The 27378-nt window shown below is 35.2% G+C and overlaps 1 protein-coding gene and 1 long non-coding RNA gene across 23 annotated transcripts; both read right to left on the bottom strand.

Annotated features, from left to right (window-relative positions):
* Positions 1-3414: 3414 nt before the first annotated feature.
* LOC104444774 lies at positions 3415-12830 on the bottom strand. Of its 22 annotated transcripts, none has more exons than XR_005551423.1 (11): positions 12108-12825; positions 11747-11959; positions 11036-11224; positions 10788-10919; positions 9935-10003; positions 9751-9817; positions 8329-8486; positions 8145-8240; positions 5988-6091; positions 4573-4670; positions 3415-3805 (listed from the first exon to the last, which is right to left on the bottom strand). It is a non-coding gene; the product is annotated as an uncharacterized LOC104444774 (long non-coding RNA). The 22 variants fall into 22 exon arrangements; XR_005551430.1 differs by having other exon boundaries at positions 9909-9972; XR_005551428.1 differs by having other exon boundaries at positions 9935-9972.
* Positions 12831-12883: 53 nt separating this feature from the next.
* On the bottom strand, positions 12884-19972 carry LOC104447001 (disease resistance protein RUN1; the record flags this gene model as incomplete). The annotated part of the gene is made up of 4 exons (XM_039313644.1): positions 19343-19972; positions 16635-17736; positions 16267-16545; positions 12884-13747 (listed from the first exon to the last, which is right to left on the bottom strand). Coding segments are annotated over exons 1-4 (2718 nt in total), but the record flags the coding sequence as incomplete, so codon positions are not given.
* Positions 19973-27378: the final 7406 nt, after the last annotated feature.

Here is a 27378-nt window from a genome sequence, read left to right as displayed (position 1 = left end):
GTTGATCGTTTCCCTCATTGTAGCTGGCAAAATTAAGAAAGCTAGTTCAAGTGGACACGTAAAAATAAAGTGCTTTTGCCCCTTTTTAGTAATCCAACTTCTACCTGGTTGCTTCGCAATCCCTTCTTCCTTCATAGTCACTCCTAATCTCAAGATATCACCCCCTCTATTAGCATAAGCATAGAGGTTGGACAGCAAAACATTGGCAGCACTTCAAAGTGGTTCTAAGTCAAGAATATTTTAGGCAACTCATTCTGCCATATCTAGGTTAGAATGCATCTTGCGAGAACTAAGCAAAGCAGTCCACACTATGGAGTTAGCTTTAAAAGGCATGTTTCTCACAAGATCCTCAGCTACCTCTAGCTTCCGACATCGTCCTAGCATATCCACCATGCATGCATAATGCCCGTGCTTCAACTTAATGGAAAAGCTCCCACTGAAATATCTCAACAGGCATCTCCCTTTCTGTAACATCCCAGAATGACTACAGGAAGAAAGCAGTCCCGTGAGTGCGATCTCATCTGGTGGTACCGGTCCGCGTATCATTTGGAACTCGGAAAATAGCGAGGGCAAAGCAGGAATGGCCTGCTTCAAGCCATCACTAAACGCCATGCCGGCATGTGATCTCAAGGCCGAAGCCCGAAGCAACATTGGAGAGGGACAGATGACAGAAGAGGAGAGGGAGGGAGGCGGTTGGGGCTCGACGCTTGAAGGATTGTGAAGCCAACGTAGTCGGATCGATATCAATATCGTCAAGCGGTGGTAGTGGTTATCGCTAGAGAAGGAAAAATGAAACGAAGGAGCCATCGATGGCGGCGGAGGCATGCCGGCAGACGGAATGGCAAGTTGAGCTAAAAGTGTTTCAATCGGCTGGAGTGATGGGCTGATGCGAGTTAAGCTAAAAGGCCTGGGCTGCGCTTGTGGTCGAATCGGACTGCATAGGGCCGAACTTAAGGGATGGGCTGGAGCTTTATCTTTTCTCTCTGTTTTTCTCTTCTTTTTGTTTTGTTTTTTTATTTATAAAAATGTATTTTTGACTAGTTGGCAAAAATTCAGGTGTTAATACTCTTGAATTGACACTTAAAAAAAAAAAAATCAGCACTAGACAAAAATTCAAGCTTATACATCCTTTGTGGATCAAGGCCCTCTTATAATTCATTTACAAAAGACATTGTAAAAGTAGCACTCCTACTAACACCACTTAACACTAATTGATATGAATCGGTTACCTAAGTTCCAAAGATCCTTAAAGGCATTCAACTCTCTTATCAAAAACACAATATTGTCATCAAATCTTGACATAAAATGTTGAGAGCATCAAAATCTCAATTTATATTGAGTTTGACCATAAAAGAATTTCTCAGTAATTTTGGATACAAGAGCATAACATTTGTGAAATCGCAATCATGTTTATTTTAATCAAATGTCAATCAACTTTAATTTTTGCCTCAAGTACATGCACAAATCATAAAATGAATCCATGCTTTACAAGCCTAAGCATCTTAGAAAGGAGATATTATAAACTTCCATTTCACATTATCGAAACTACCCAAGACCTCACAAATCCATTTAACACTACAATGGAGACAATCGAACAAAACTTTTAGAGTTTTGGTGTACTCTTTTACAAAGTTATCTTTAGGTGGATAATGCAATTGACAACTAGAAATTCTCTTTTACCAATCAAAACAACACATCTTACACTGCAAAGATATCCAACATGCCAAGTGTGCACTATTGATAAGATCGATATTTCATATAAATTACTATCCTTGTGATTATGATAAATTTCCCTTTATGATAGAGTAAATAACTCGTCACTTGAAGCCTCTCAATGAAGTTAATCATGTGACAATATTGGTCCAAGAAAGCTTATTTCCTTTGGACAAAACAAGCCTCCTGGACTTTGGCAGCCAATCGCTCATAATTATACTCAAATCATCAGTGTACAACATATAATAATGCTCTTGAGAATGTGATTGTATATCATATGATATTAAATTCCCATAAAAAAAAATGGACTTTGTGAGTGCTCCACAAGTCTCATTCTGTGAACCACTTTGATGGTTAAAAACCCATATCACATTGCGTAAATATTCTTGAAACTGGGATGAAAAGGATAGTCCATAGTTAAATGAGCAATTCCACCAACCTCAATATGTGAAGCACTTTGGTGCTCAAGCACACATTAAATTACGTGAAATCTCCAAATAAGAATCGCTCAAATGACATGAGAAAATTTTACATGAGACAACAAGTGACTTTGTCAAACAATTGTTCATAGTACAATATGAAACTTCCTATAAGTCCAATAACCTTCAATTTCTGCATTACAGAAAACACTTCCTACATTATAGAAAATAAACTTCCGGCGTTCAAACAGAGCAAATTCGACACTTTTGGAGTGCAATTAAACTTTATTATGAAATTACTAAATGCCAATCACCGAAAATCCTGATAAAATTCTATTGTTCAAAATAAAATCTCTAATTTATTGAGAGATAGATCAATAAACGAAAAGCTTGTGAATAACTCTATAGCCAATCAAATGCATTCTCGTGTAATTGCATAATAACTCGAAATTGCACTCAATTGAACCATTCATTAAGATCATATATAGAATCAAGAATATGCATCTAAGTAGCCTAATGAGGGTCCAATTATGAGGAATTTCTACCATTAACACTCGGTAAAATTATGAGGAATTTTACCCATACGTTCAGGTGCCCTGAATTGGATTGGTACAAAATAAAGGTGCAAAATGACCAACATTGTTGTGGGCAATACGATTATGAAGCCAATTTGGACATATGAATAGAGATCGACATCCAATTTGAAGCTTGTCTACTACATCAAAAGGTAATTTATTCCAAAAATTTCATAATTCCACGACCTATATCATATCACGACATAAAATTAAAAAAGAAGAACTAATAGTCAACATGGAAGAGAACCCACACATCTATAAAAAGTTCTAACAGATTATTTTAGTTCAAAAACACCATCTCCCGGTTCATTTTAGACTATGGTCTTTTGGGCAATGGTTTGGTAATTTCTATGTTTCACTAGACATGATAATATCATAATCATAATGAGCTTAAAAAAAAAACACTCAAATTCGACATTTTATCACCAAAAGAAAAAAGGTCACTTCTTGAACAAAGATGAAAGCACACATAAGGAAGAAGCAATTGCCAATGGCCCCTTGACCTAGCAAAACATTGAGATTTTCTTGTACTTTTCGAGCCATCACGTGCTTATCTTAACCGATCGTGGTCGCCATGTGATTGCTCAAATCAATGAGACTTTTTAACGATAATATGCTAGGTAAAGTCAACAATGAGCAAGACATTAATTAACTCATCAATATTATAAATTCGAGTATCTACGAGATAATTGGTATAATCGGGAACGTTAAATCCACCAATTCCAATTCTTTGCCAGGGAATCTACATGAAACACATGCAAATCATTGTCCTCTTTATAGTCATTAGGCATGACACATGATTTGGTCCGGAACTCTGGAGCTCAAAGACATCAATAGCACACCTCGAATAACTCAAAGTTCAAAAGAGTCATAAAAAGATAAGCCAGATTACAGAATACATCGATGACAAAAATTAGCACCAGAAAAGTGATGCCTACACAGTTGATGCCGTAACTTATCTTAACAATCTTATAATCAAGTTAAAGCATGAAATGGACTTCCAATCACAACTGCAACCTTCTGTAAAAACATGAACATCCTGGAACAAACTGATATGGACAAGTATCACGCTTCCTTCCACAGGTCCCTGATGAAATTCTGTGATCAGAAAAGTAGCCAATGGCACATGCATTGTCAGTGAAAGATGTCAAACTGCATCCCCTTACCATGAAAAAGAATGTGAATCATCACCAATATTCACACAAATCTCTATACTTAAAAGGTTGTCAGAGCACTCTGTGATTATTAAATTTTGTAGAATCTTGAAATAAAATAATTCACTATTTCTAACATCACAAACAAACGTGAGAGAATCTTATTATGCTAGAATCAGCACCATTGATGTCACATCCAGATTGGCGCTTTACATATAGAATACAAAGAATCAAGAAAACTGTAAGTCAAAAGTATTTTTTGATGAGTTCACCTTAAGAATGGGAACTGCCTTGAACTACAAGTTTGACTTAGGTTATAGTCAAATAAAGAGATTAACTAACAGGAATAACAACAATGAACAATATAATCAGAATAAACCAAGAATCAAGAATGAAGAGCAAGAATGTCGTCTAATTTCATCTTGAAGAACTTTAAAGCATCCTCATTATGATTGACTACTATCATACAAGAAAATCTATAGCTATAGGTATACTCATTATTAGCATAAGCATCATATTCTACTGCCACAGCGAGAAACATTGCCATAGCGCCATAATCCAATGCCCTTTTAAAAGGCCATACCATGCAACCCACTTGTTTTATGCACAAGTAACTGACAATCATTCAATATGCAGCAAAATTGCATCATAATACCATACAAGACGTCCATGTTGTTAAGAGAAGCGAGAATCATAATCCAAAGATCTTACCTAGTCGTGCAAAGCCATAAGAAGATTCAACAGGAAGAATCAATCCACACAGATCTAATGAGAAGCCTGAGTAACCCGTGACTTGAGAGACTTTTCAGCTGAAATCCATGTATTAGCATTCAGCATATATCTATAATACTTAAACAAATCATAAATTCCACAATGTCATAAACAGCAAATGAATGGAAAAGGAGGGGAAAATGGCAAAGGGAAATGATATACATGTTACAGTGTTCAATGAAACAGAGAAGAAAATGAAATTCATTTAATCATTGCATAGATAAATTATTTCAAGGCCATCTTTTCAGTATGTAATGAGTTTCCAGAGCATACTTATTATCTCAGGTGAATGAAAAGGTTATGGTTTGATCAGCCTATTTGCAATTGAAGAGCTCAAATTGGAGAATTGCTTGACTGTGAATCATACACGTTTAGCAATTCATGATAGGGATCAAGGAAGAAAATACTTCTTCCAAAGAGTCTAACCGACAGATTACCAACTATTAATGACTTCATCTTTTTCCTTAACCAAGAACATGATGTCCTATTTCTCAAATGGCAATCTGGCTAAGAATAACCAGTTTGGAGAAAAGCTACGTTTGATAGACAGGACATCTGAAAATTGGCCAAAAGTAAAGACTGGGTATCTGAAACTCTGAATGGCTGAACACCACTCCACTGAAGCAACTATACTTAGTGTCAATCTGGATAATTGTACCCACCATCTCAAGATGTGCACCTTATCCTTGATGGAGCAAACTTCTGAATGGGTTCTTATGCAACCAATGACCCACTAGTTCTATGCTTCCAATTTCATTAACCTTTATAATTACAAAAAATTCCAATGGGTCAGCTTTATTTACCTGGGATATGCGTAGATAATTCTCCAGAACAAGGATACAACAACATAATTTACTGAAAAAAAAAACCATTTACATATGGACCAGTGTGTGTGCGCGTGAGGAGAGAGAGAGAGAGAGAGTTGTCCAGCAAGATCTGCAATTACTGAAAGCCCCAGCTACAGTTCTCTCTAGCTGGGTGACACTTAATTGAAAAGTAGAAACAGAATGAGGCCTCCTGAATTTTTCTCAATCAATATGAATGGGGATGAGTCCTAGGTAGAACATAGCATTAGATTTTAAGAGAGCTTGTCTGGGAGGGCTCTTTAGGAAGATGTTGCTAGCAAACACAATGCTCAAGTTCATTGATTGTTAAAGTTAACTTTGGCTCGAAAAGTAGAATTTCTCTATTATGCTCATGAAAGCCTCCTAAAGAGTGCATTAACTATGTGTCCATTGAAAAAGAAGGATCATTTCCCTTAGGTTGTCTAACGTAAATAGGTGCTAACTGCAGTGTTATAACATTATTTCAAACAGACCATTTAGCTGGTTAAAGTGGTAGATTGCCGTTCATACCATTAGGGTTTCCTTGTTCATAAAAATCTTGCAGATGAGAAATTGCTTCTGATGCCATCATACCTCCACAACAGTGGAAACCCTTCGATCCAGAATTTCCATTACTGCAAGGGAAACAAGAAAAAAGTTGGAAACATTCATAGATCAGGCAAACACTTATAGGGGAAACATAGACAAAATTTCTGTGAAAGCCACCCAATATTTCTGATAATTCTACATATTTACCTAGCTCATCAACTTGAACCCCAAGACAGATTCCATTTGCAAATCATGTCCAAATATCAAGCAAGAGATAATTTGGCAGAATAATTGACAAAGCACTTTGCAAACAAAGGTACCATCTAAGCAAAAACAAGTTTGCTGATAAAGGAAAATGGTCAACTTAGGAAAATTACATTTAGGTCTAAGAATATCAATTTTAACAAATGTCAGTACTCCAGAAAACAGGTTTTCAGGCAAGTAAATTGTCTCTGAAGTGTACCATTTACTTCAATTGACAATAACTAGGCTCTATGCCTTGGCAAGCTTCTTGCATCAGATTTAAAAGAGGTGTGTTTGGGGGAGCTATGGCTTAAACCTAATGTCCTTGGAGAACAAACAGTAGCTGTAAACAGAAAATACTTTAAGGCTTTTAACACGGATGGGCAAGTTCCCTTCAGAGAGATATTGGCATCGGGAATCTGATTGAGAGAAGATTTGCAAATGACTTGTCCACTAATAATGGCTAGCATGGGTTTCAACCAGCTACATCTTCCAAACATTGCAGATGACCCATGCTCACTGTTATAACAACAGTCTTATTCTGTCTAACATGAAACTACGCAATAATTAGGGCTAGTTTTTGAGCTCTGCACGGTGGAAATTGAGCAAGGTTGTGCTTTATCTGCAAGATGCGTCCTCTTGCTTGATGCTGTGTTCAGAAAGGCAATGAGCTAGCTCGTGTTTCCTACAATACTTTTGACTTCTAATCAGATTTTTAAGAGCAGCATAAGTATCAATCTCTAGCTCTAAAAGTCAAGAGTTCTCACGGCTTATTTTTTTTCCCCTAAAATTTTTCACTCATACTCTTGTTTCTTCCTGATAATAAGATTATTAAGAGCAGCATAACTATCAATTTCTTGCTCTAAAATTCAGAGTTTCATGTCTTATTTTCCCCCCTAAAATTTTTTACTCATACTCTTGCTTCTCTGCAACCCTGCCCCCATTTCCCTGTACTTGAGCTTCTTCTTTCAAAACTAATAATTCAACAGAAAGACATTGTCTATAATCTATATTAGCTACTTTAAGTACTGCTCAAATTACAATGAAACAGATCCTATTTCACTACGTTTTTAACTTTTAAGTCGAAAAAGTCTTGAGTTAAAAATTGATGACTTCTGGACAATCTCAGGAAACATGACATGTTAGATCATGGTAGCATCCGAGAGATGAAAAATCATACTGGAAACACATGTCATATACCCAATTTAGCAAGCACATGCCCTCATGTATGCAAGAAGAGACAATTGTAACTAATAAACAAGGAAAGAGATTTCTTTATCGAGAACGCTGCCCATGACATATCAGAAAGCATAATTTCCTTATGGTTAAATCATATTTCTTTGAAGATGCTATATTTCCCACTTTAAACTTGATAACATTATAGACATCAAAGAATCTCGCCGCAGTGGAAAAAGGCAAGGAAGAAGAGATGAAGATATGGGTGGGAAAGGGAAGAGGAAAGAACAAACCAATGTTACAGTAACTTGTAGTACTTCCCAAAACAGTTAATTTTTTTATGGCAAAAAAGGAAAGGAAATGTCTAACAAGTCACATAGAATTTTTAAAAAAAGGAAACAGAGAGGGGAAAGAAAGAAATAATATAAACTTTGACTTTGTGACACTTCCAAAAACTCGAGTTTCTACAATTTAGACATGGAAAAGGACAGAAAAGGTGGAAAATTAGTTCCATAGACCTCCATTTATTTTCACGGTTATGTGTCGCAATATTCAAAGTGCAACAACAAACGGAAGTAGTATGAAACCACATCAATCAGTAATCAAAATAAGATTCATAAACCTCCAGTAAGCTTTGGTTGTCAATTGTAATATGTCACAATTTCAAAGTGGAGCTAAGCAGATACGAAATCAGCAATAAAAGCAAGTTCAAAAACTGACCTAATTCATTCCTTGGAGTTGCTTGATGCAACAACAGTATTGAGCTGCAGCCTCCACATTTATCATTTGCAGAGTCATAATACACTTCCTTCATACCTAAAAATGGCCAAGAGTCATATATAATTTATGAGTAAACAAATTTTACAAAAATTTAGTTTGAATTCAGTATGATCAACAGATATACCAATGATTGATGATGCTGCTGCACACATTATGCATAGTTCAGGTCACATAAAGGGAGCACGCTGAATACTTCTCTGCAACTTCTGCAGACAAAATCCCAATACTCTGCCACTGTTCAAGAAGAACATCAAGAGCTTCCATTTCTGCACATCTTGTTGCCTAGGAAAGCGTAAGGAGAAAAAAAAAAGGAAAGCATATCCAACTTAGGAGCTTGTCAGAGAGAGAGTTGTTCTTAGTGTACTTTCAACGTAAATTTAGGAAATGTATTTCATGAAAAATGTTTTCACCTTCACATTTATTCATTTATTTCTTTTACTCTTGTTTAACGTTTGAGTCCAATAGTTTATCTTTAAATCGACGCATCCCTAAGTGCCATTGCCTTCTTCCTCTCAGTGTTGAGAGCATTAGCAATGCAAATAAAAAATAGTTCACCAAAGCAAACAATAGCAACACATCTATAACTCGTCTATTTCCTCTTCAAATCGCCTCTTTTGCATCTGCTCCATGTTGACTATACTTTCAAGGCTTGAATCATGTTCATCCTTTGCTTTGTATGTAGACTAAGGGAGGAAGATTGTTGTATCCTAGGGATAGGATTTTTGTCAAAGCCAACTGCATTAGATCATGAATCCTAGTGGCTGAACCACTGTCTCCAAGACAGAATTATTGATGCACCTTATGCAGGAATTTCAGTTCTTCAAATACCCACAACACTAAGAGTCTAAGAGAGGATCTTATGCATGAAGCATGGACAACTCTCTTTGCTCCTCAATGTCAAGGTATGGACATTGTTTGAAGAGCATTCTCCTTACTATTAGGCATTTGATCTAATTTCTAATACTCAAGCATCATATTCTCTGAAATTTTATGTGAAATTGCAGTTATCCTCCCTATACTTGAGATTTTGCAAAGTTCCTCAACTCGCTTCTCATAACTTTAGAATTTTGCATCTCTCACTACACCCTTTTAATCAAGACAAGTGAAGCCACCATAACAACTTGCTCTCAGGTAATGTAAAGCAATAAATACGTACTCGGAACAATTTATAACTTTGCAATCTGTTGAGGTAATCAAGCACTTACTAACGTATTCAAGCATGTTATACAGGACAATCTACAAGCACTGACCATTCTGGTCCAACAGCTTGCAAAGGCTTTATTTCTAATTAAAAAGTAAATATCATTCCCCTACTCTTTCTCTACTCATTGAAGTTTTTTCTTTGACTGTCCTCAGTCCAAAATTCAGACAGAGAACAATGGCAAACGAGAAATGTGAAACATTGTACAGAGTAAAGCAAGATTCTTGCTATTGTTAGCTATAGTCGTACTTTATGAAAGAATAATGGGGACAAAACCATTAACAGCCTAATAATGCTGCTGGCCAAAATTTATAGAAAGGGGTAAAGAAGCAATGATAGACATACATTATGTTTCTCATTAGTCCTATTTCTTCCTGCTACAATAAGGCACGGTTTCTCACCAATCACACAGCTGTTCAATGAAGGTATTAAAAAAAATAATGTACAATGTGAAATCACTTACAAATTAAAACTGAAAATAAAGTAACATATCTGAAATGCACCTGGTTATTGAAAATCAGTTCCTTACCCAAATGGAACATTGAGGCTGTCCAAAGCAAGCTTTGCCTTATATTAAAAATGCAAATAGGTCTTGTTACTTGTTAGGGGAAAAAAATATGGGTATTAGAGTCAGAATTTCTCTTATACTTGCATACAGGCAATTCAAGGGAAAATGAACATCAAGTTGCCAGCAGTAGAAATATTTCAGTATCAACATGCAGCTACTAATGAAATGAATCCATATCTCGTAGCTATAAGATCAAAATTTTGCAGGTCCTGCGTTATATACTGGTCCCAAACTTCCAAGTGATGATTACGAATACATACTCATCCTGTAATTCAGATGCAAATCCCACCTAACACTCAAACTGATATGGCTCAGACAACAATAAAACAAAAACAACAACTAATTGAGAAACTACATTAATCAGGTTTCACTCAAACATTCAAGAAGCATCCAGGAGTTTTAGCTTCTCGGTCATTTTCCTTCATAAAAGCTACGGCAACATAAGAATAAAAAGAGAATCTTAAACAGTTGCGAAGGCCTCAGAATTCAGAATCAACAATCAGCTACTTGTGCTTTTGTCTCTATTCTACTGAATAGCTCATGTAAACTCCTTGTTTCTGGTGATTATTTCTTTTTCATATCCACAGTCTACAAGGCGAAAGAAAATAACTACCTAACCAGTTATCCATTGGCCCAACCCACAGCACCCAGATTGGCTCAGTTTTTCGCCTGAAAAGGGGATTGAACCAACCCATGTACACCCCTACACCCCATTATTTCGTTCTTTCCTCACTTGTTTTTCCTTGGAACCTAGACTTCACCTACTTCTTTCAATAAATTGCCACCTATGGAAACAAAGAAAGAAAAGCCACACCTTCCAGAGATCGTCGCTGATTTTGCAGCGCGTAACGTCGATAACCTGTGAATTCACTACCAAACATTCAGAGACAAAACTTACGAAGACACACCGATTCAGCGTCTCTCGAACAAATTCAACTGACACATCCTTCAAGTTCCCGCGCAATTGCAGCACCAACCGAAATCGAATTCAAAATCCAGCTCAAGATTACATTAACTTATTAAAAAAAAAAAAAAAAAGAATTCGGACGTGCCAGGCGTTACCTGATCTATAGCAAGCTGCACGAAGCCCAGAACGCACCTCAGGGGAGAATCGTCATCAGTTTCCACGGCTTCGGTCGATGGTGGTAGTCCGTCGCCTCCGCCGGCCGGTCTCCGTCGCCGTCAAGTTCAATAGGGACTCCGTTTCAGGAAGACGAACATCTTATTCTTCTTCCATTTCGTCGGAGATCGCTGGTGTGGGGGATGGAAGATGAGGCGTTGGCGGAGTCGGAAGTTTTACAACAACGGGAAAATCAAAGGAAAAGAAGAAAAAAAAAAGGTTCAAGAGGGCAGGTTAATCGTTGAGAAAGATTAAAATCGATTTCGATACGCTCTTTTTATTTCATTTCGCCAAAAAAATCAATGTTTATAATTCTCAAAAGGTCAGTTTTCAAGAAAAAAAAAATGACATAGCGGAAATAGCTATGTCCTCAAGGTTGTTATGAAACACGTGTTTGAGTTTATTTACAATAATAATAAAGCGAAGGGAAGGGCTAGCGATCAGGATTGCTCCATGATTCTGTATGAGTATAAAAATAGCGAATGAAAACTTGGATTGAGTGATGAATCTATTGGCTTATGATGTACGAAGAGAAGCTTATGCACTCAAATTGAAATTACGAATAAAGGAAATGAACTGAATAAAAAATACATGGAAATGAAAGTGTAAGGAAAGAGAAAGTAAAATTGAGAACAAAGGTAGAGAAAACTCACGGAGAGTGCTCGTGGGTGCGTCTCTCTTCTATAATGTGCCTTCGTCCTCTATATTCCATGGAAGTTGTATCTTTCTCTTCCAAAATTGTTTCTTCTAACAGCATCAAAATGCACATCCCAAGCCCCCCTCCCCTCATCTAACTCTCCGGCCCCAACCTTCGAACTCGTTTTCTCGATATTAAGTCAAGAAGTAGCAGTAAGTCGAGCTCCTCTCTGCATGTCAGCGGTAATTGAAGTGTGACACATAAAATACCTCAATGGAAATAGATGGATAACTAACAGCATGTTATTGAGGAAAGAAAATGAGAAAAACCAGAACAGAAAAAATGCATAGTAATGAAGATCAGCTGAGTTCGCTTACCTATCTACCAATTGCTTCCTCTGCAAGTTCCCATCATTCTAACAACAATAGCTGCAAGCCAACACCACCATTCTCGTTTCTGCTGGTCAAATTGGAAGTCAGCAAAGTCTTGGTTCGCATGCCTTGAGTGCGAATTCTCTTTGATCCTATATGACTATGTTCCTCGATACTCATTTGACCATCTTGCAAGTCCTCCTGTCGATTTGCTCCACTCGAATTATCTTCGTGCATAAATGAACTCCCCCTTTGGTGAGTCTATTGATTCATGACCAACTTCGTAGAGTAAAGCTGGATTTATCAGCTGATTATCTTGAAGCTCGACCTTTAAATCGTCCCCTAATTGCTTGCATATTATTCGAAGTCCCCACCTTTTCGCTTTTCTCGATTTGGTAAGGCTAAACTTTGCATATTTCCCATCAATTTGACCAAAATCAACTACTCCCCATAAGTTAAGTGGTGTGACATAGCGAAGGCAGATATGTTCCGAATGCAATGGATAGGGGAAATCTTCCCTTATACTCTCCTGCTTTACACCATCGACATGTACTAAAATCTCAACTGAGGTTTTTATATTATCAAGAACAACACAAAATGCCAATCCAAGAATCTTGTCATATAAGTCTTTTGGAACCATGAGAGATATAGAATCCTCTTCAATAGGAATGACCCACTGTGGCATCTCTCCTTGAGGGAGAACTATGCCGAAATATGGCTGATGATGTTACAAAGATAGATCGGTAGAAAGTATCCAAGTTATTATCGGCACCCAAATGAGAGAGAGAGAGAGAGAGAGAGAGAGAGAGAGAGAGAGAGAGAGAGAGAGAGAGAGAGTATCTAACCTTGCCAACGAAATGTGGGCCAAGCTCATAAGCCAACTCATTAGCCAAACCTTTACGCACAAATTGATGAATTGAGGTTAAATCTTCATTGTTTTGTAATTGATGGCAGTTTTCGACCCTCAGCATAGACAGATCACGCTCATTGATGGATGGAGGAAGGGCAATAATATTGTTCTCCGACAAAATTAAAGTTTTCAAGAGGGGAAAACGGGAAGGATCCTCAAGAAACTCTACTTCAGACAAATTACATCCTGCAAGGCTTAACCAGATTAAATTTGAAAGTCCGATCTTCATGCATGGATCGGCCGAATCGTTGTGCTTTGGAAATGTGAAATTAGTGCAACCTTCAATTTCCAAAGTATGAAGGTTTTGTAACTTATAAATGCTAGACGGAAGACTAACCAGGTTCTTGCATGTATTCAAACACATTCCCTCCAAAGAGACAAGATTTTCTATTGATGCGGGCAGTTCTTTAATTGCAGTCCCTTCTAAGTCAAGCCAATCTAGGGCTTCGAGTTTATGTGGAATATCAGGGAACCTTTCTAACTTTGTGCATTTTTCAAATCTGAGAGTTTTAATCTTTTTTGACTTGAGCTCATCTGGAAAGGCACTAAGTTCAGAGCACCCCGAGAAATTTAACACTTGTAACTTGTCAAGATATGCAAGGGACTCATGAGCTTCTACCAAGTTTTTGCAATTATGAAAATCCAATTCCTCAAGATTTGGAGTATATGAAAGGTCAGGAATACGAACCAGCTCCTTACAATAACTTAAAGTAATGTACTTCAAATTTTTGAAATCCTGCAAATACAACGAAAACAACTTGTTATAAACATTCTGAAAGAACAAAAAGGGGTGTTTGAATGATGATGTCGCTTCCTTACATTTAAACCATGGGATTCCCATTTGAGAAAAGGTCACTACTAAAGCATATCCAGTATTGATCTTTCAAGAAATTATTATATATTAGCTCATTAATCATAAATATTAGGCAATTTGTTTATTTAATGTAGAGGTGATTTGCTGCAAAGTCCACAAATAGGCATATGCTAGTTGTTGTATATAGACGGGGAGTCAAACTTGTGAAATGATGGTGAAACAATATTGGAAGTCATTCACGTTGTCCATAGTTTTATATATTGATCATTAATAATATCATAATTAATTTTTAGGGGCTTAGCTGGATTGAGGTTTTCAAATTTGGCTATGCAGCATGTGGGGGAGATTAGGTTTCTCAAGGAAAGGATATGTCACAATTACATATCCTTCACTATGATATGATCAATAATATTGACTAGGTGAATATGGCATAATTACATATGCTGAGGCCACAACACTCTTCATGCGGAAGGTAGCATGAAGCTTCAGTAGACTAGGCAACTTGAAACCTACTATACAATTTATGAGTAAATTTTCTAGCCTATTAATTGACTTTTCATTTAAAGTTACCATAAGCTGATTTCTTATAAATTATATGTTGCATTTATATTTTATTAAACATTTTTAAACTTTACTGATAATTACTAGAATATATATTTGGGGCAAAGCTTGCACGAAGTGGTGTTGCATGGCACGCGCATGACTAGGCTTTATCAATGATAACTCATATATTTTTACATTTTAGATATTATTTGAAAGAATTGAATAATATGTAGGTACATAATATAAAAAAATTCAAAAATAAAATTCAGTTAGACAATTATTAAAAAAAAAAATACAACTAGTACCATTTTAAAATCCTAAATTAGTATGCGGATTTACTCTAAATTAATTCGCCCTAGACTAATTTTCTTCTAACAAAAGAATCTCAATCTAGTACTCCTGACCCAAATTTGCCATCCATTAGCTGACAAAAATTAGTTTGGGATGACATTGTGTGGTGTCATGCATGTGGCAATCACAAAAATTTAAGTGAAGTGTCATCTGACGAGCATATGAATGGGAGCCATATGATAAAATTATGTCATCCGTTATGCCATGTGACAATCATGGAAGCATAGTCAAGAGCCATGTGGTGAGTGTGGATATGGGCCACGTGACAAGACTATTCCTTGTGTCGTGCCAAGTGGCAATGACAAAAGCAAAGCTAAGTGTCACATGGGGAGCATAAGAATGAAGACTCTGCTTATCGTGACTTTAGCTATATATCATATTTGAATCAAAGATATAAATACTATTACAATGTAATTATGATGAAAATTAATAAACCTTTAAAAGAAATTGACTTCATGCAAAGACAATGAAGCCAACTTTGAAAAACATCCAAAAGAAAATAAAGATTGCATATAATCAATTCAAAATCTAACTCTTGACTTTCTATTAAGAAACTAGTTGTATAGCCCTACTGGATCACTCGTATTGCCTAATTGTGCACACATTACTGTGAAAGTTCCTAATAAATACTCTATTATGTCTACTTAGAAGTGCTGCTCCTTAAGAAATGATTTAAGCAACTAAAAATGCCTGGTTTTATAGAATGATGCATTCGAATGTTTGACTGAGCTAAATTTATTGATGCTGGACAAATCCCCGTCGTTTGGGTATATGCATTAAATAATGCTCTATCACTTGATGACTACGTGGCCTACCACTCAAACTGTTAATTCTTGAATGTTTTTACTTCTACATATATGTCAATGGGCAGGTTAGTCATTTTCTTGTTTCCCTTTTGTTCGATCACTATACAAGCTTTGCGTCATTAAAAAAGTTCATATGTAAACAATCGACTGCAAATTGCATTTTGAATATCTTCACTAGGTAGAATCATTTGATTTTGAAATATATCTATGTTGATGTTTAAAGATATTATATTAGGTAAAGATGATATCCTACTTTAAAAGATTTCAATCTTTTTTTCTTTTATATTCCTTCCATCAATAATCCTCACTTACTTATTTTACAGATATTACAACACGCATATATACGTGAAATTGATTATATTAATGTTTTTATCTCGCACATTTTTCAGTATTAAAATTTGAATTTTCTAATGATGCGATGACCTTTACAAATAAATTTCAAATCTTGAAATATCTTTCTCTTTCCATGTATCTGTAGAAAGCTTCTTTGTATTGTGTATTTTATTAACATCTTTCCATTGAGTATTTCTAATAAAGTTGTTTGCTTAATTTTTCAAATGCCAATTTTGCTGCACGTAAAAATATTTGTAAAGCAAGAAGTTAGCGTCATTTTGAAAGAAATCAGAGAGATGGTTTCTAAAACATAGGAACACCCCTTCCTTTAGTGTACTAGTACATATAATAGCATATACATATGCAAATGAAGTAGATAATAAAAAGGTCCATGTAGGTAAATCTCACCTTAAATTGTTTTACGACTCCTGTGATATTGCCTTCGCTTATATTAAGTCCCACTACTTTCTTTGGACCGGAGGAAAATTCTGGAATCTGGCGAGCACATCCAGTCCACTCAAACCATCTAAGCTCATTAGGAAGACATATAGGACCTTGGAAAGAATCATGAACGTCGTGCAAGATGAGCAATCTCAACCTTCTCATTTTTGTAAAAGCATCAGGATTGATACACATCTCTATTGGCTTAGGTGGCTTCAACACTATAGCTTTGACATCACAATTTCCCTGTATATACAAGGCTATTTAGGTTATTCATGTTTAGTAATTAGAGCCAAAAAGATAAGGGGCGGAATTTGATGGTGTTTGCTAGTTACCATGTCGCTTGACAGAACATCAACAACATCATCATGTTGCCATAATCTGTTACGTCTCCCAGGATCATCACTTTCTTGGTTCACAATATCCATACCCATCAATTGAATCAAGTCATGCATTTGTAATTCCTCAAACTCAGTTCTTATCAAAGACCTCTCCACGAGAATTTTTAATCCTATTACTGCCTTAAGATCACAACTGTCAAGAATTTTCTTTACATACTCACTATCCCACCCCTTGAAGAAGCAGGCAATGTGGAGAAAGATCTCTTGCTCATTTCGCTCTAATCCATCATAACTTATTTTGAGCACATCATTGATGTCTTTCTTAGGAGCCGTAGAAATATTATCTAGTGCACTTTCCCATTCATTTTCTCTTCTACCACGCAAAAAGGAACCTAGCACCTCAAGTGCTAAAGGAAGGCCTTTAGCAAGATTTAGAGCTCTATCCACTAGATCTGTCTTGATCGTAAAGTTTTGGTGTGTCGGAAAAGCATGCTTACTAAACAACTCACGAGCATCATTGTAATTCAGCTCTCTAACTTCGTACACATGATCTTGATCTATTCCGAGATAAGTTAGCAAATGTTTATCTCTTGTAGTAACAATGATCCTACTCCCATTGTGAAGCCACTTACCTTCTCCAACTAAAGCACTTAATTGTTTCAAATCATTCACATCATCAAGGATGAGGAGAACTTTTTTGTGACAAAGTCTTTCTTGTATTAGATTAATACCTCTATCAACATTAGACACTAATCCTTCCTTCAGTGCTAATATCTCAGATAGTAATTTTTCTTGCAAAGTAACTAAATCCTTGCAATCTTTTGAAACTTCTCGAACATTCGCCAAAAAACATGAATTCTCGAATTGATTGTAAATATCATTATAAACAGCTTTGGCTAAAGTCGTCTTTCCTGTGCCTCCCTGTCCCCACAATCCCACCATGAGAACATCGTCATCAGACTCAAGGTTTAACATTGATTTCAATTTAACCATGGGGGAATGTATCCCAACCGGATGCATAGCAACATGCAAAAGTGTTCGGTTTAAGCGAGTGGAGATATCCATCACAATGTTTTGTATAAGCTCTGCCTCATCTCTGCAAAAAAAGAAAGAAAGAAAGAAAGAAAGAAAGAAGTTGTGGCATCGTTTTAGCAATTTGAATAAGCAAATAAGAAGCAATTCCTAGCCAACAATGACAAAAGCAGAGTGCATCACATTTTCACATAACCACAGCCAAAACAAAATGTGTTCCCACTAAGTCGAATTAAAACTCAAAAAAGAGCTCCCCACCAAGCAAAATAAGTTCAGGATTCAACTTTGGTCATCCGGGTGATTCGTGTTCTTTTGATATGCACAACGATTTACTTATTTTTCTTGTTGAACTGTTATACGTGATTTATTTATGCGCTCAATCAAGGAAAGTTATTCAGGACTTTGAACAATGGTTAAGATTTTGATTCCAAAACTATTAAAATACCCTAAAGCATGTTGTCATTTGCTTTACATTGCTTGTACAGACTAATTATCCTGTATCAAGCGTTGCGAATTTTCTCATTCCTTCCAAATAAATGGGGTAAGTGCAATAACATATACTTAATATTTTGTCCATTGATTGATCAAGTTTTAGCATTTTATATTGCTCAAATAATCAGTAAAATTTTCAGGCGATGAAGTCCTATTGTCAAATTTCTTACGGGAAAAAGCTATGTGTCTACTCTATGGTTAGCTACATGTGACGTTTCAAACTCAAAATGCTGCCGGTAACAAGTTTATGACTCAGTTGATCAAAATTGAAAATTTGTAGAACTCAAAACGAAACGTGAAGAACTCAAATGGCCCATAAACAAAACGTTTAGTACTTTTTTAATACTTCGAGGAGGGCGACAAGGATCCAAAAGAAAGAGCAATGAATTTTACCCTGATGAAACAACGCTTATCAAAAGCCAAAGGCAGAATTCTACTGTTTCATGCATATATATATATATATTTGTGACAGTGAATTTCAGTAAGTGTTCATAAGTATTGCAAGCTGTCGGTGACAAAAAGATTAGTGGCTTTTCCTTTCCCATAACTTAATAGTACCTTACCAATGATTTTATAAAATCACCAATCTTTTTTATAATTAGTAAATAACTAATTTTTTATACTAGCTTGCCAAAATTCATTTGCATAACTTACGGCTTCCAACTTACTAACTTTTATATGAAATTACCAACATAAATTAGAGTGACTTATCAATAATCGTTATATTAACTAATTATCTACTAGTTTTCGGTTATTAGCTCTCAATTGAGCGCCTTTTTTTTTATTATTATTTGCTATCTTCTTTATTGAGCTACAAACTCTCATTCAAATTACTTTTACCAACTTCTCTACAATTAAGATACCAATTAACTTAGGGTTATCAATTCTTGTTTGAGATACTTGCCAAGTTCATTTTTCTTTTAATTATCAACTTTTCTTATCTTTCACCAAATTTTATTTTCTTTCTTAACTAAGTCTTAGATTTACTAACTCTTACATGAAATTCATAACTTTAACTTAAGCCACTTAAGAATTTTCAGGAATGATTAGATGAAGCATCCATATATATATATATATACACTTACACTCATATGTGTAGATTTTTTTTTTTACAAACAATATCTATACTTACATGCAATATAGCTTCTTATGCAAAATATGGACTCCACTCTACTTACCCATCTTTCAAAGTCCATCCGAACAAGTCACTAGCATCAGAAAGAGCTTTCTCCCATCTCTTCACTTCTTTTGAATCCTTTCCGTACTTGAACTCATGCTTATCCATAGCATCTCTATAGATCCCTCTTGGTGTTCTCAATTCTCTGGGTTCCACTTTGTAAAACAAAGGAAAGACCATGAGATCTCTTTCTTTCTTACAATCAATGATTTTCACCAACTCTTCCAAACACCACCGTGAGGAAGCATAATCCTTGGAGAAAACGATTATCGCGATCTGTGATTCCTCGATTGCCTTCATAAGTGCCGGAGCTATTTGCTCTCCTTTCCTGAGCTCCTCGCTATCAACATAAGTGTAGATTCCATTCTGATCAAGAGCTCTGTAGAGATGACCAAGGAAGTTATTCCGAACGTCCTCGCCTCTGAAACTCAAGAACACATGATATGTCCTTTTGGATTTCAATGAAGAAGCCATTAGGTGATGGAGTTCAACAACCAACAACAAGCGTTAGCTGAAGATTTGGTAAGGTATTTTCAGGCAGTTCGGTTCCTATTCGATCTTCTTGTTCACTTATTCTTATACTAGAGGACGGAGGCGCATGACTTTTTGAGGGCAAGTCCCCAAAAAATGATATTCTCGTTCAAAAAAAACAAAAAATAATATTAGAAATTTGGAAAATGATGGTGCTTAAGATGGAGAAAGATATCTAATGGGTGTGAACGCATTGACTATTTTTCTCGAAGATTGCATATCACGGGTTATTCGGATTGGCTGATTGACATGAGTTTGTTCGTTGGATATTGTATTTATTAATAAATCGTCGACAAATTTGACAGGTCAACAAGCCAAATGGCCGACAAAGGTACAGAATATTACAGATCGCTACGGCTCTAGTAGACTCAATTATTGCACAAATCGACAAACAACTTCAGAGTGGTGACTTTTGAGAATCACTCATAAAGAAACCTTGCTGGCTACCACGGAATCACATCCACGTCCTCCGAGTGGCTGTTTCTTCTTTGCTAGTAGCAATTAAACACGACCCTCACAAGAGATATCATTGTACGAAAAATTAAATATATCAGCAAAGATAATATTAAATTTATTAATAAAATTAGAACTTTGGAAATGGTGCTTAAGTGTAGACCACCACCATATCTAATAGCTATGAACCCATCACCTTAATTTCATTGGAGATCGGACACCACGGCGTTATCCGAATTATCTTCTTTGACAAGAGTTTATTTGTTTTTATATTAAATTTATTGTGAAATTGTTGATGCACTTAACCAATCAACAAAAGTATTTTCAATTAATGTATCATATTCGAGCGAATGGCTTTCATCTATTTAATCTTTATTTTCTTTTGGAAAATGAAGTATTTCATGTCATTGGGTTAGCTTTTATCATATGCTCACTAATGAAAAAAAAAATTATGGCTACCTTTAAATGGCAATCCCAACCTCCAAGTGGTCATTTCTTCTTTGATTTCTTTTGTTACTCACCCTCGGGCGAAATTGCTGCATGATGGAGGCGACTAAGGGCTCGACTGATCAGATGAGTGATCTGTGCTTTATTTAAAAGAATAAGAAGAAAAATGCTGTACATGAGTCCAGCGCATCAAACAAGTATGGATGAATCCATATCAAAGCAGCAAGCAAAAAGGGGCTTGAATCGGATGCCATGTCAAATAAACAAAAGGTCCTATTTGAAGACAGTGTTTGAATGTCGATCCAACATATGCAACTCAAATAACAAAGACGAATTCAGGCCAATCAGAGCAACATGCATGATCCATGGCGTACGATTCAAATAAGAACATTGAATTCAATCAGAGTGGCGTGCATTAGTCAAATGCATAACTTTCTAATAATAAAAGTGAATCTAAGCGAAAAAGCGAACCAAATGGTCTTTGCGCTTCCTGTCATACTAACTTTCTTCCTACCCCTTGGGACCTCTTAATAATGAGCAAAATAGAGGATTGCATCTCGTAACAAATTATTGTAGATGAGCTGTTGTTAGCTCATTTATTTAATAGAAAGGTTAAAACAGGATATTCATTTTTGGAGGAACAATATATGTCACTTTATGTAACTCCAATTTATCCTCTTACCTATTAGTTCTTTATGACTGAGAATGAAGAATTTAGATATAAACAGGAGTAAAAACTATAAATTATCAACAATGTTGATCCACATAATTCAACATAGGACATTATGTGTGATTAACAATTTAATTAAAGCATTCTTATGAGTTCATAGTACTTTTTTTATTTGGAATTTCAATTTCCAAACGATTTAAGCTATGCCATGCCCCTGCTTATGAAAAAACTAGACATTTTCTAGAGTGACAAAAGCTTCTTTGTGGCCGACAGAAGAAGTGAATGGTGTCGATTAGTACTAGTCCTAGTGGACTCAATTATTGAACAAACCGACAAACAACTTTAGGATGGTGAATTCTCGTGATCCCGGCCATGAGCACGCTAAAAAAAACAACTTTATTGGCTTCCTCGAAATGTCATCCCAACCTCCCAAAAGTAGTTTTTCTTTGCTGTATAATAGTTTTACATATGACCACCAAATAATATTTGATTTATTAATAATGGTAGAACTTCGGAAAATTTGGTGGTTGAGTATGGACCAAAATATGCAATATGTATGAACACGTGGGACTTAATTTCGATGAAGAACGCATACCAGCTTTGAGGAAACGACATTGATCCGCCTAGCTTGCGTTTTTCTTTTTGTAATTGAAGTATTTCGTGTCAATAGTTTAGCTTTTGTCATAGGCTCACTTACAATTAATAAAAAGAAAAAAATTTGCGACCTTACTCGTAAGGGCATTCCCAAACTCCAAGTAGTTGTTTTTTTACACTGCATAATTACTTAACAAATGACTAATCAAAGGAGATTAATTATAAGCACAATTAATTATATCAGCATAAAATGATATTAGATCTATTAATAATATTAGAACTTTGGTAAATCATGATTCTTGAAGGTAAATAAAGATATCTAATGGGTATGAACACCTGGAGTAATTTTCACTCAAGCTCATATACCACAGCATTATTAATAATATTTTAACTTTGAAAAATCATGATGCTTAAGTATGGACCCAGATTTCAAATAGGTATGAACACAAGGACTTATTTTCTCTTAGGACCACATAACATGGCATTATTTGGATTGTCACAATGACACAAGTTCCTTTGTTTGATGCTGAATTTGTTATTAAATTGTTGATTAATCATGCAACATTAGATAATTTGTTATTTAATGTACCAATGAACTTCAACAATCAGCAATGAATACTAGCTTAAGAATTAGTACAGTGTTTTACTAGGCACTTCGTTCACCTTCTTGTTGATTCTGTTCTTATGCTAGATTACAAAGATGCATGACTGACTTTGGTACTTTGGTAAATGTGGTTCTCTAGGATGGACCAAGACATCTAAGGGTGTGAACACATGGACTTTTTGTTGGCCGAAGACCAGTCCACCGATGGATTTCTGATTGATATAAGCTTCTTTGTGGCTGAAAAAAAAGTAGTGACTAGTACAGATCACTGCTACTCCACAGAACTCAATTATTGCACAAACCGACAAACACCTCTAATGAAGAGACAGAGGCCAATTCCGAGTCAGAAAAGGGGAGGCTGATTTGAATGCCCCTATTTCCTCTCGAGCCTGCAGTGCTCGCCCAAAGAGAGGAGCGCGAGGATTGGAATCATTCTCTAGCCCGTCCTCTCCGGTTGGCACTAATCTTTTGCAAATCATTTTAGTTAGCATTTAGATGACAAAATACATGAAGGATAACTATGGTAAAATTAAATGTTAACTTTTAATAATAAACTTCTCGTTGCATCATTCACAATTATCTAGATTATATATTTAAAAATCAAAACATAAAAATTACATATAAAAAATTAACATCACACTAAGTTCTTCTTATTATGGTATAGAAAATTTACATTCATATTATAATTTTCAAAGATTACTTCAACATCTTCCTTATGTATTATAGTATTAATACTCTTTGTCACAATATTTGTCTTTCATATATTAATATCTATGAGGGATTTGCAGACTTAAAAAAGGAAGCAGTATGTATTCCCATATTACTAATGATCAAGCAATCAAGTTGATGTTCAAGCATTTTGAAATTAAAGGCTTCGAGCATATTAAAAATATACTACATGATAAATAAATAAAAATGTATTGGTTTCGATTAAAAATAGAGTTGTCTCTACATGTGGTGTATAAATAGTTCACATTTGCTTTATCACATAACTAACATCTTTTGGAGATTGAAATTCCAAATAAGAAAAATACTGTAAACTTATATAGAAAATATTAATATTAAATAGCTAATCATACATACTGTCTTATGTCGAATTATGCGGATCAACATTGTTTTTTTTTTTCTTTTTGGTCTAAATGCGGATCAACATTGTTGACAATCTATAGTTTTTTCTTCCCTATTTAAATTCTCCATTCTCAATTGTAGAAATGTAATGGGTAATAAGATATATCAAACTGACATAAATTGATCAGTATTGATACTTTATTAATGAATATGTAGTTTCAATCGGTCTATCAAACAAATGAGCAAGCAACAGCTCATGCACAATTGTGTTGTTTGTTTTTTGTGAGATGTCATCAAAACTAATTATTCAATATCAAGTGCTATGAACTTTTGAATTTCCTCTAAAGAAAATATTATGAAAGAATCATCATGTTGTGTTTTGGGAACACTTATAGTCTCTCTGTTTGCGCATGTTGCAATTGTTCTATCGCTTTAATATGGCTAAGGATCTTGATTAATAATAATTTATAACCTCTCAATAATAGTGCTACTTGACTTATATGTTGGTAATATATGCCACTAACAAAATTTCTTGGATCATTGGCACAATGGTTGCCAAACTTGAGCAGTTGTTGGAAAGTGATTTAGCTCCGAAAGCTGGAGTCTACTATGTTCAATGATTCAAGTTGAATTTAGCTTATTCACTAAGTTTAATTTATCTTCTTTTCTCCTTAGCTCTGAAAGAAAAGAAGAGATGACTTTTAAGTCAAGCCTACAAAATTTTTCCAAAGTGAGGAAAAAGTTTCCAGCTTTATTAGTTAGAGAAACCATGCTTTGAAATAGCCACGAAGAATGTGAACAACCGTGAGACGACCATGTTGATTGTCTTGATCCTTTTGAGCAACAACTTAGAATACACATGCATTCAGTTCTTTTAAAATTCTATTAATTATTATGTGTGTAATTGTCACAGCATCAATTACTACAACAGTTATTTTAAGTGTGATGACCAATTTCAAAGGTATTTTTATTATTATGTAAGTTTGATTTATTTCTGTTTATTTCCACATGCATTTCCCTATTGCAATTATTCAGTCTTCGATCTTCTTCACTCCGAGTCTGAGGTGCCTTCCACGACCAAAAGTCAAACTTGGAGGCAATCATTTGTGTCTAATAAGTAAGAAATTGTTAAATGGAAAATATATATATTGTAAACTAAATCATAATATAAAAGTTGAAGAGATTGGTACGGAGTTCATTATTTTTAATGGTTCAAATTCAATTTAGTTTATTCACGAAGTTGACTCAATAGTTTTTCTAGATAGATAACTATGTCACTACTTTTTAATGCATATGAACTGTCCTTTTGACAATTCGAAGGAAATAATACCACTTATCTAATGTCAATCCACTTAATTTCATGTGTTGAAGGGATGGATTTCACATAAGACTCACCTTATTTGATGTGTTTGATCCATTCATTCTTGGTAAACCAGATTCATTAAATAATATTCTTGGAATGAGGGGGATGATCATAATGGTGCAAGCAGATCACATGTTAGCCCATGTCCCTAATCACTTGATTGTAATAAATAATGATCTTGTGGCTGAAAATGATAACTGGTTTCCACGATCTCATTTATAAGGGGAATTTGCTCTAGGAGTACCACAAAAGTTGAACTTAATCCTTGGAAGACTACAAATTCTTATTATAAATTCTCCACCTTAAATTTCTTGTCAATAAAATCCAAATCAAGTTGGATCGTTTTGGGTGTCTTAATTTTTCTTTTTGAGAAAGTGTACCGGTGACAAAGAGCACCAATGTTAGAGCTTGGGAGAAAAAGACATGTATGTACTATCGGTCCCACCACACACTGAATAAGACTTTTCTTCACCATGAGACAAGGCATCTTCTTTTCTCTTTAGCACGGAAAGAAGAGCCCATGAGACAAGACATCATTTACCTTAAGCACCCAAAGAAGAAGAGCGACGACTTTAAGTCAAGTCTAACAAATTTTTCCAAAGTGAAGGAAAAAGTTTCTAGCTTTTCTAGTAAGAGGAACACGCTTTGAGATTAGTCATGAAAAATGTGAACGACCGGGAGATGACCATGAGACAATGCTTCCAGCTTTGTTATGAGGTGTCCGTGAAAGGTTTTATGCTAGAATGAATTTGCTTTTCCTAATTTTCCTTAGGTGGATTGTCCTTATCCTTTTGAGCAATAACTTCAAATGAAACTTTATGCATTTAGTTTTTATTCATACTATTATTTGTTATGTGTGCAATTGTCACAACAACAATTGCTAATATGATAGTTATGCTACGTGCAATGATCAATAAAATACCATTTGAACGTAGATTAAATATCTAAGGAAAAAGTAGTGGATCTTAATGCCAAACGTAATCTTCTAGATAAGCAAAGTGGCAACAAAAATAAATAAATAAATAAAGTTGCAGTCTAAAGTTCAACCAGAAGGCATTGTCTCAACTATGGAATTGTGATAGAGGCAACATAATTTGAGGTAATTTAGAATTTTAACTTAGCACACTTTGAGTGAGGCACATTAAGAACAGTCTGACCTCTCCAACCCCTAACATTTTCTTATTGTGCGAATGTCAACTTTTGCCCTTATGACATGGGCTACTTACCTTTAACTTGTTTTTTCCTTACATATGGTGATACACCATCGGCTGATTTTAATAGACCCATCCACAATTGATGTTAGGATTATGATACCTCTTTTTCTTAAGTTACTAGTGTAATTATAGGGCTACTTGTGTACAAAAATTGTATACTGACAATTTATGCTATAATTGTAAGAAGAAAATCCTAAAAATGCATACTACCGATAAATTCAAGTCAAGTTCAAATGTTTTGAGTGCACTGTCAATCATGCTGCACACTGAACAAGGCTCTTTTCACCATGAGACAAGGCATCTTCTTTTTCTCCTTAGCACCGAAAGAAAAAAGGAGTGACGACTTTTAAGTCAAGCCCATGAAATTTTCCCAAAGTGGAGGGAAAAAGTTTCCAGCTTTATCAGTTAGTGGAACGACATTTTGAGATAGTCATGAAGAATGTGAGATGACCTGGAGATGATGCTTCCAACTTCATCACGAGGTGTCTGTGAAAGGTTTAATGCCAGAATGATTTTTTTTTCCCTAATTTGCTTTAGATGGAGTGTCCCGATCTTTTGAGCAAAAACATAGAATAATGGTCTATGCATTCAGTTTTTTTTTTTCCAAATTGTATTATTTGTTATGTGTGCAATTATCACAACAACAATTACTAAGTGCAATGACCATATGTAATCCCATTTGAACACATATTAACAATTTGATGTTCCATTTGTTTTGTGGAAAATGAACGATTTGAAGAACATTTTTTCTAGAAATGACCACTTGTATTGATTAAAATAATTAAAATAAAAAATATTTTCTTTGTTGACAACAATTTATATCTAAAAATTTCGTATACAATATAAAGATTTTTTGTTCATTTGTTATTTTGTAAATAATAATTAACTATCCATGTTGGCATCTGATATGGCTTCTTAAAATGATACCACATCAATAGAAAATATAATGAAGAAGTACACCAGAAGTGTCTTAAGTTGTGTACGACACTCACTTTAGTACAACAACTTTTCATTAGCTCACTTAAGTGCCGCTTTTTAAATAAAAGAAAACGATCACTTAAGTGCCAACTCCGATCTGAGTAGTTGGAAATTT

This window comes from Eucalyptus grandis, chromosome 5, assembly GCF_016545825.1.
Source record: "Eucalyptus grandis isolate ANBG69807.140 chromosome 5, ASM1654582v1, whole genome shotgun sequence".
Lineage (NCBI taxonomy): Eukaryota > Viridiplantae > Streptophyta > Magnoliopsida > Myrtales > Myrtaceae > Eucalyptus > Eucalyptus grandis.
This window is presented reverse-complemented; position numbering and strand designations above follow the sequence as displayed.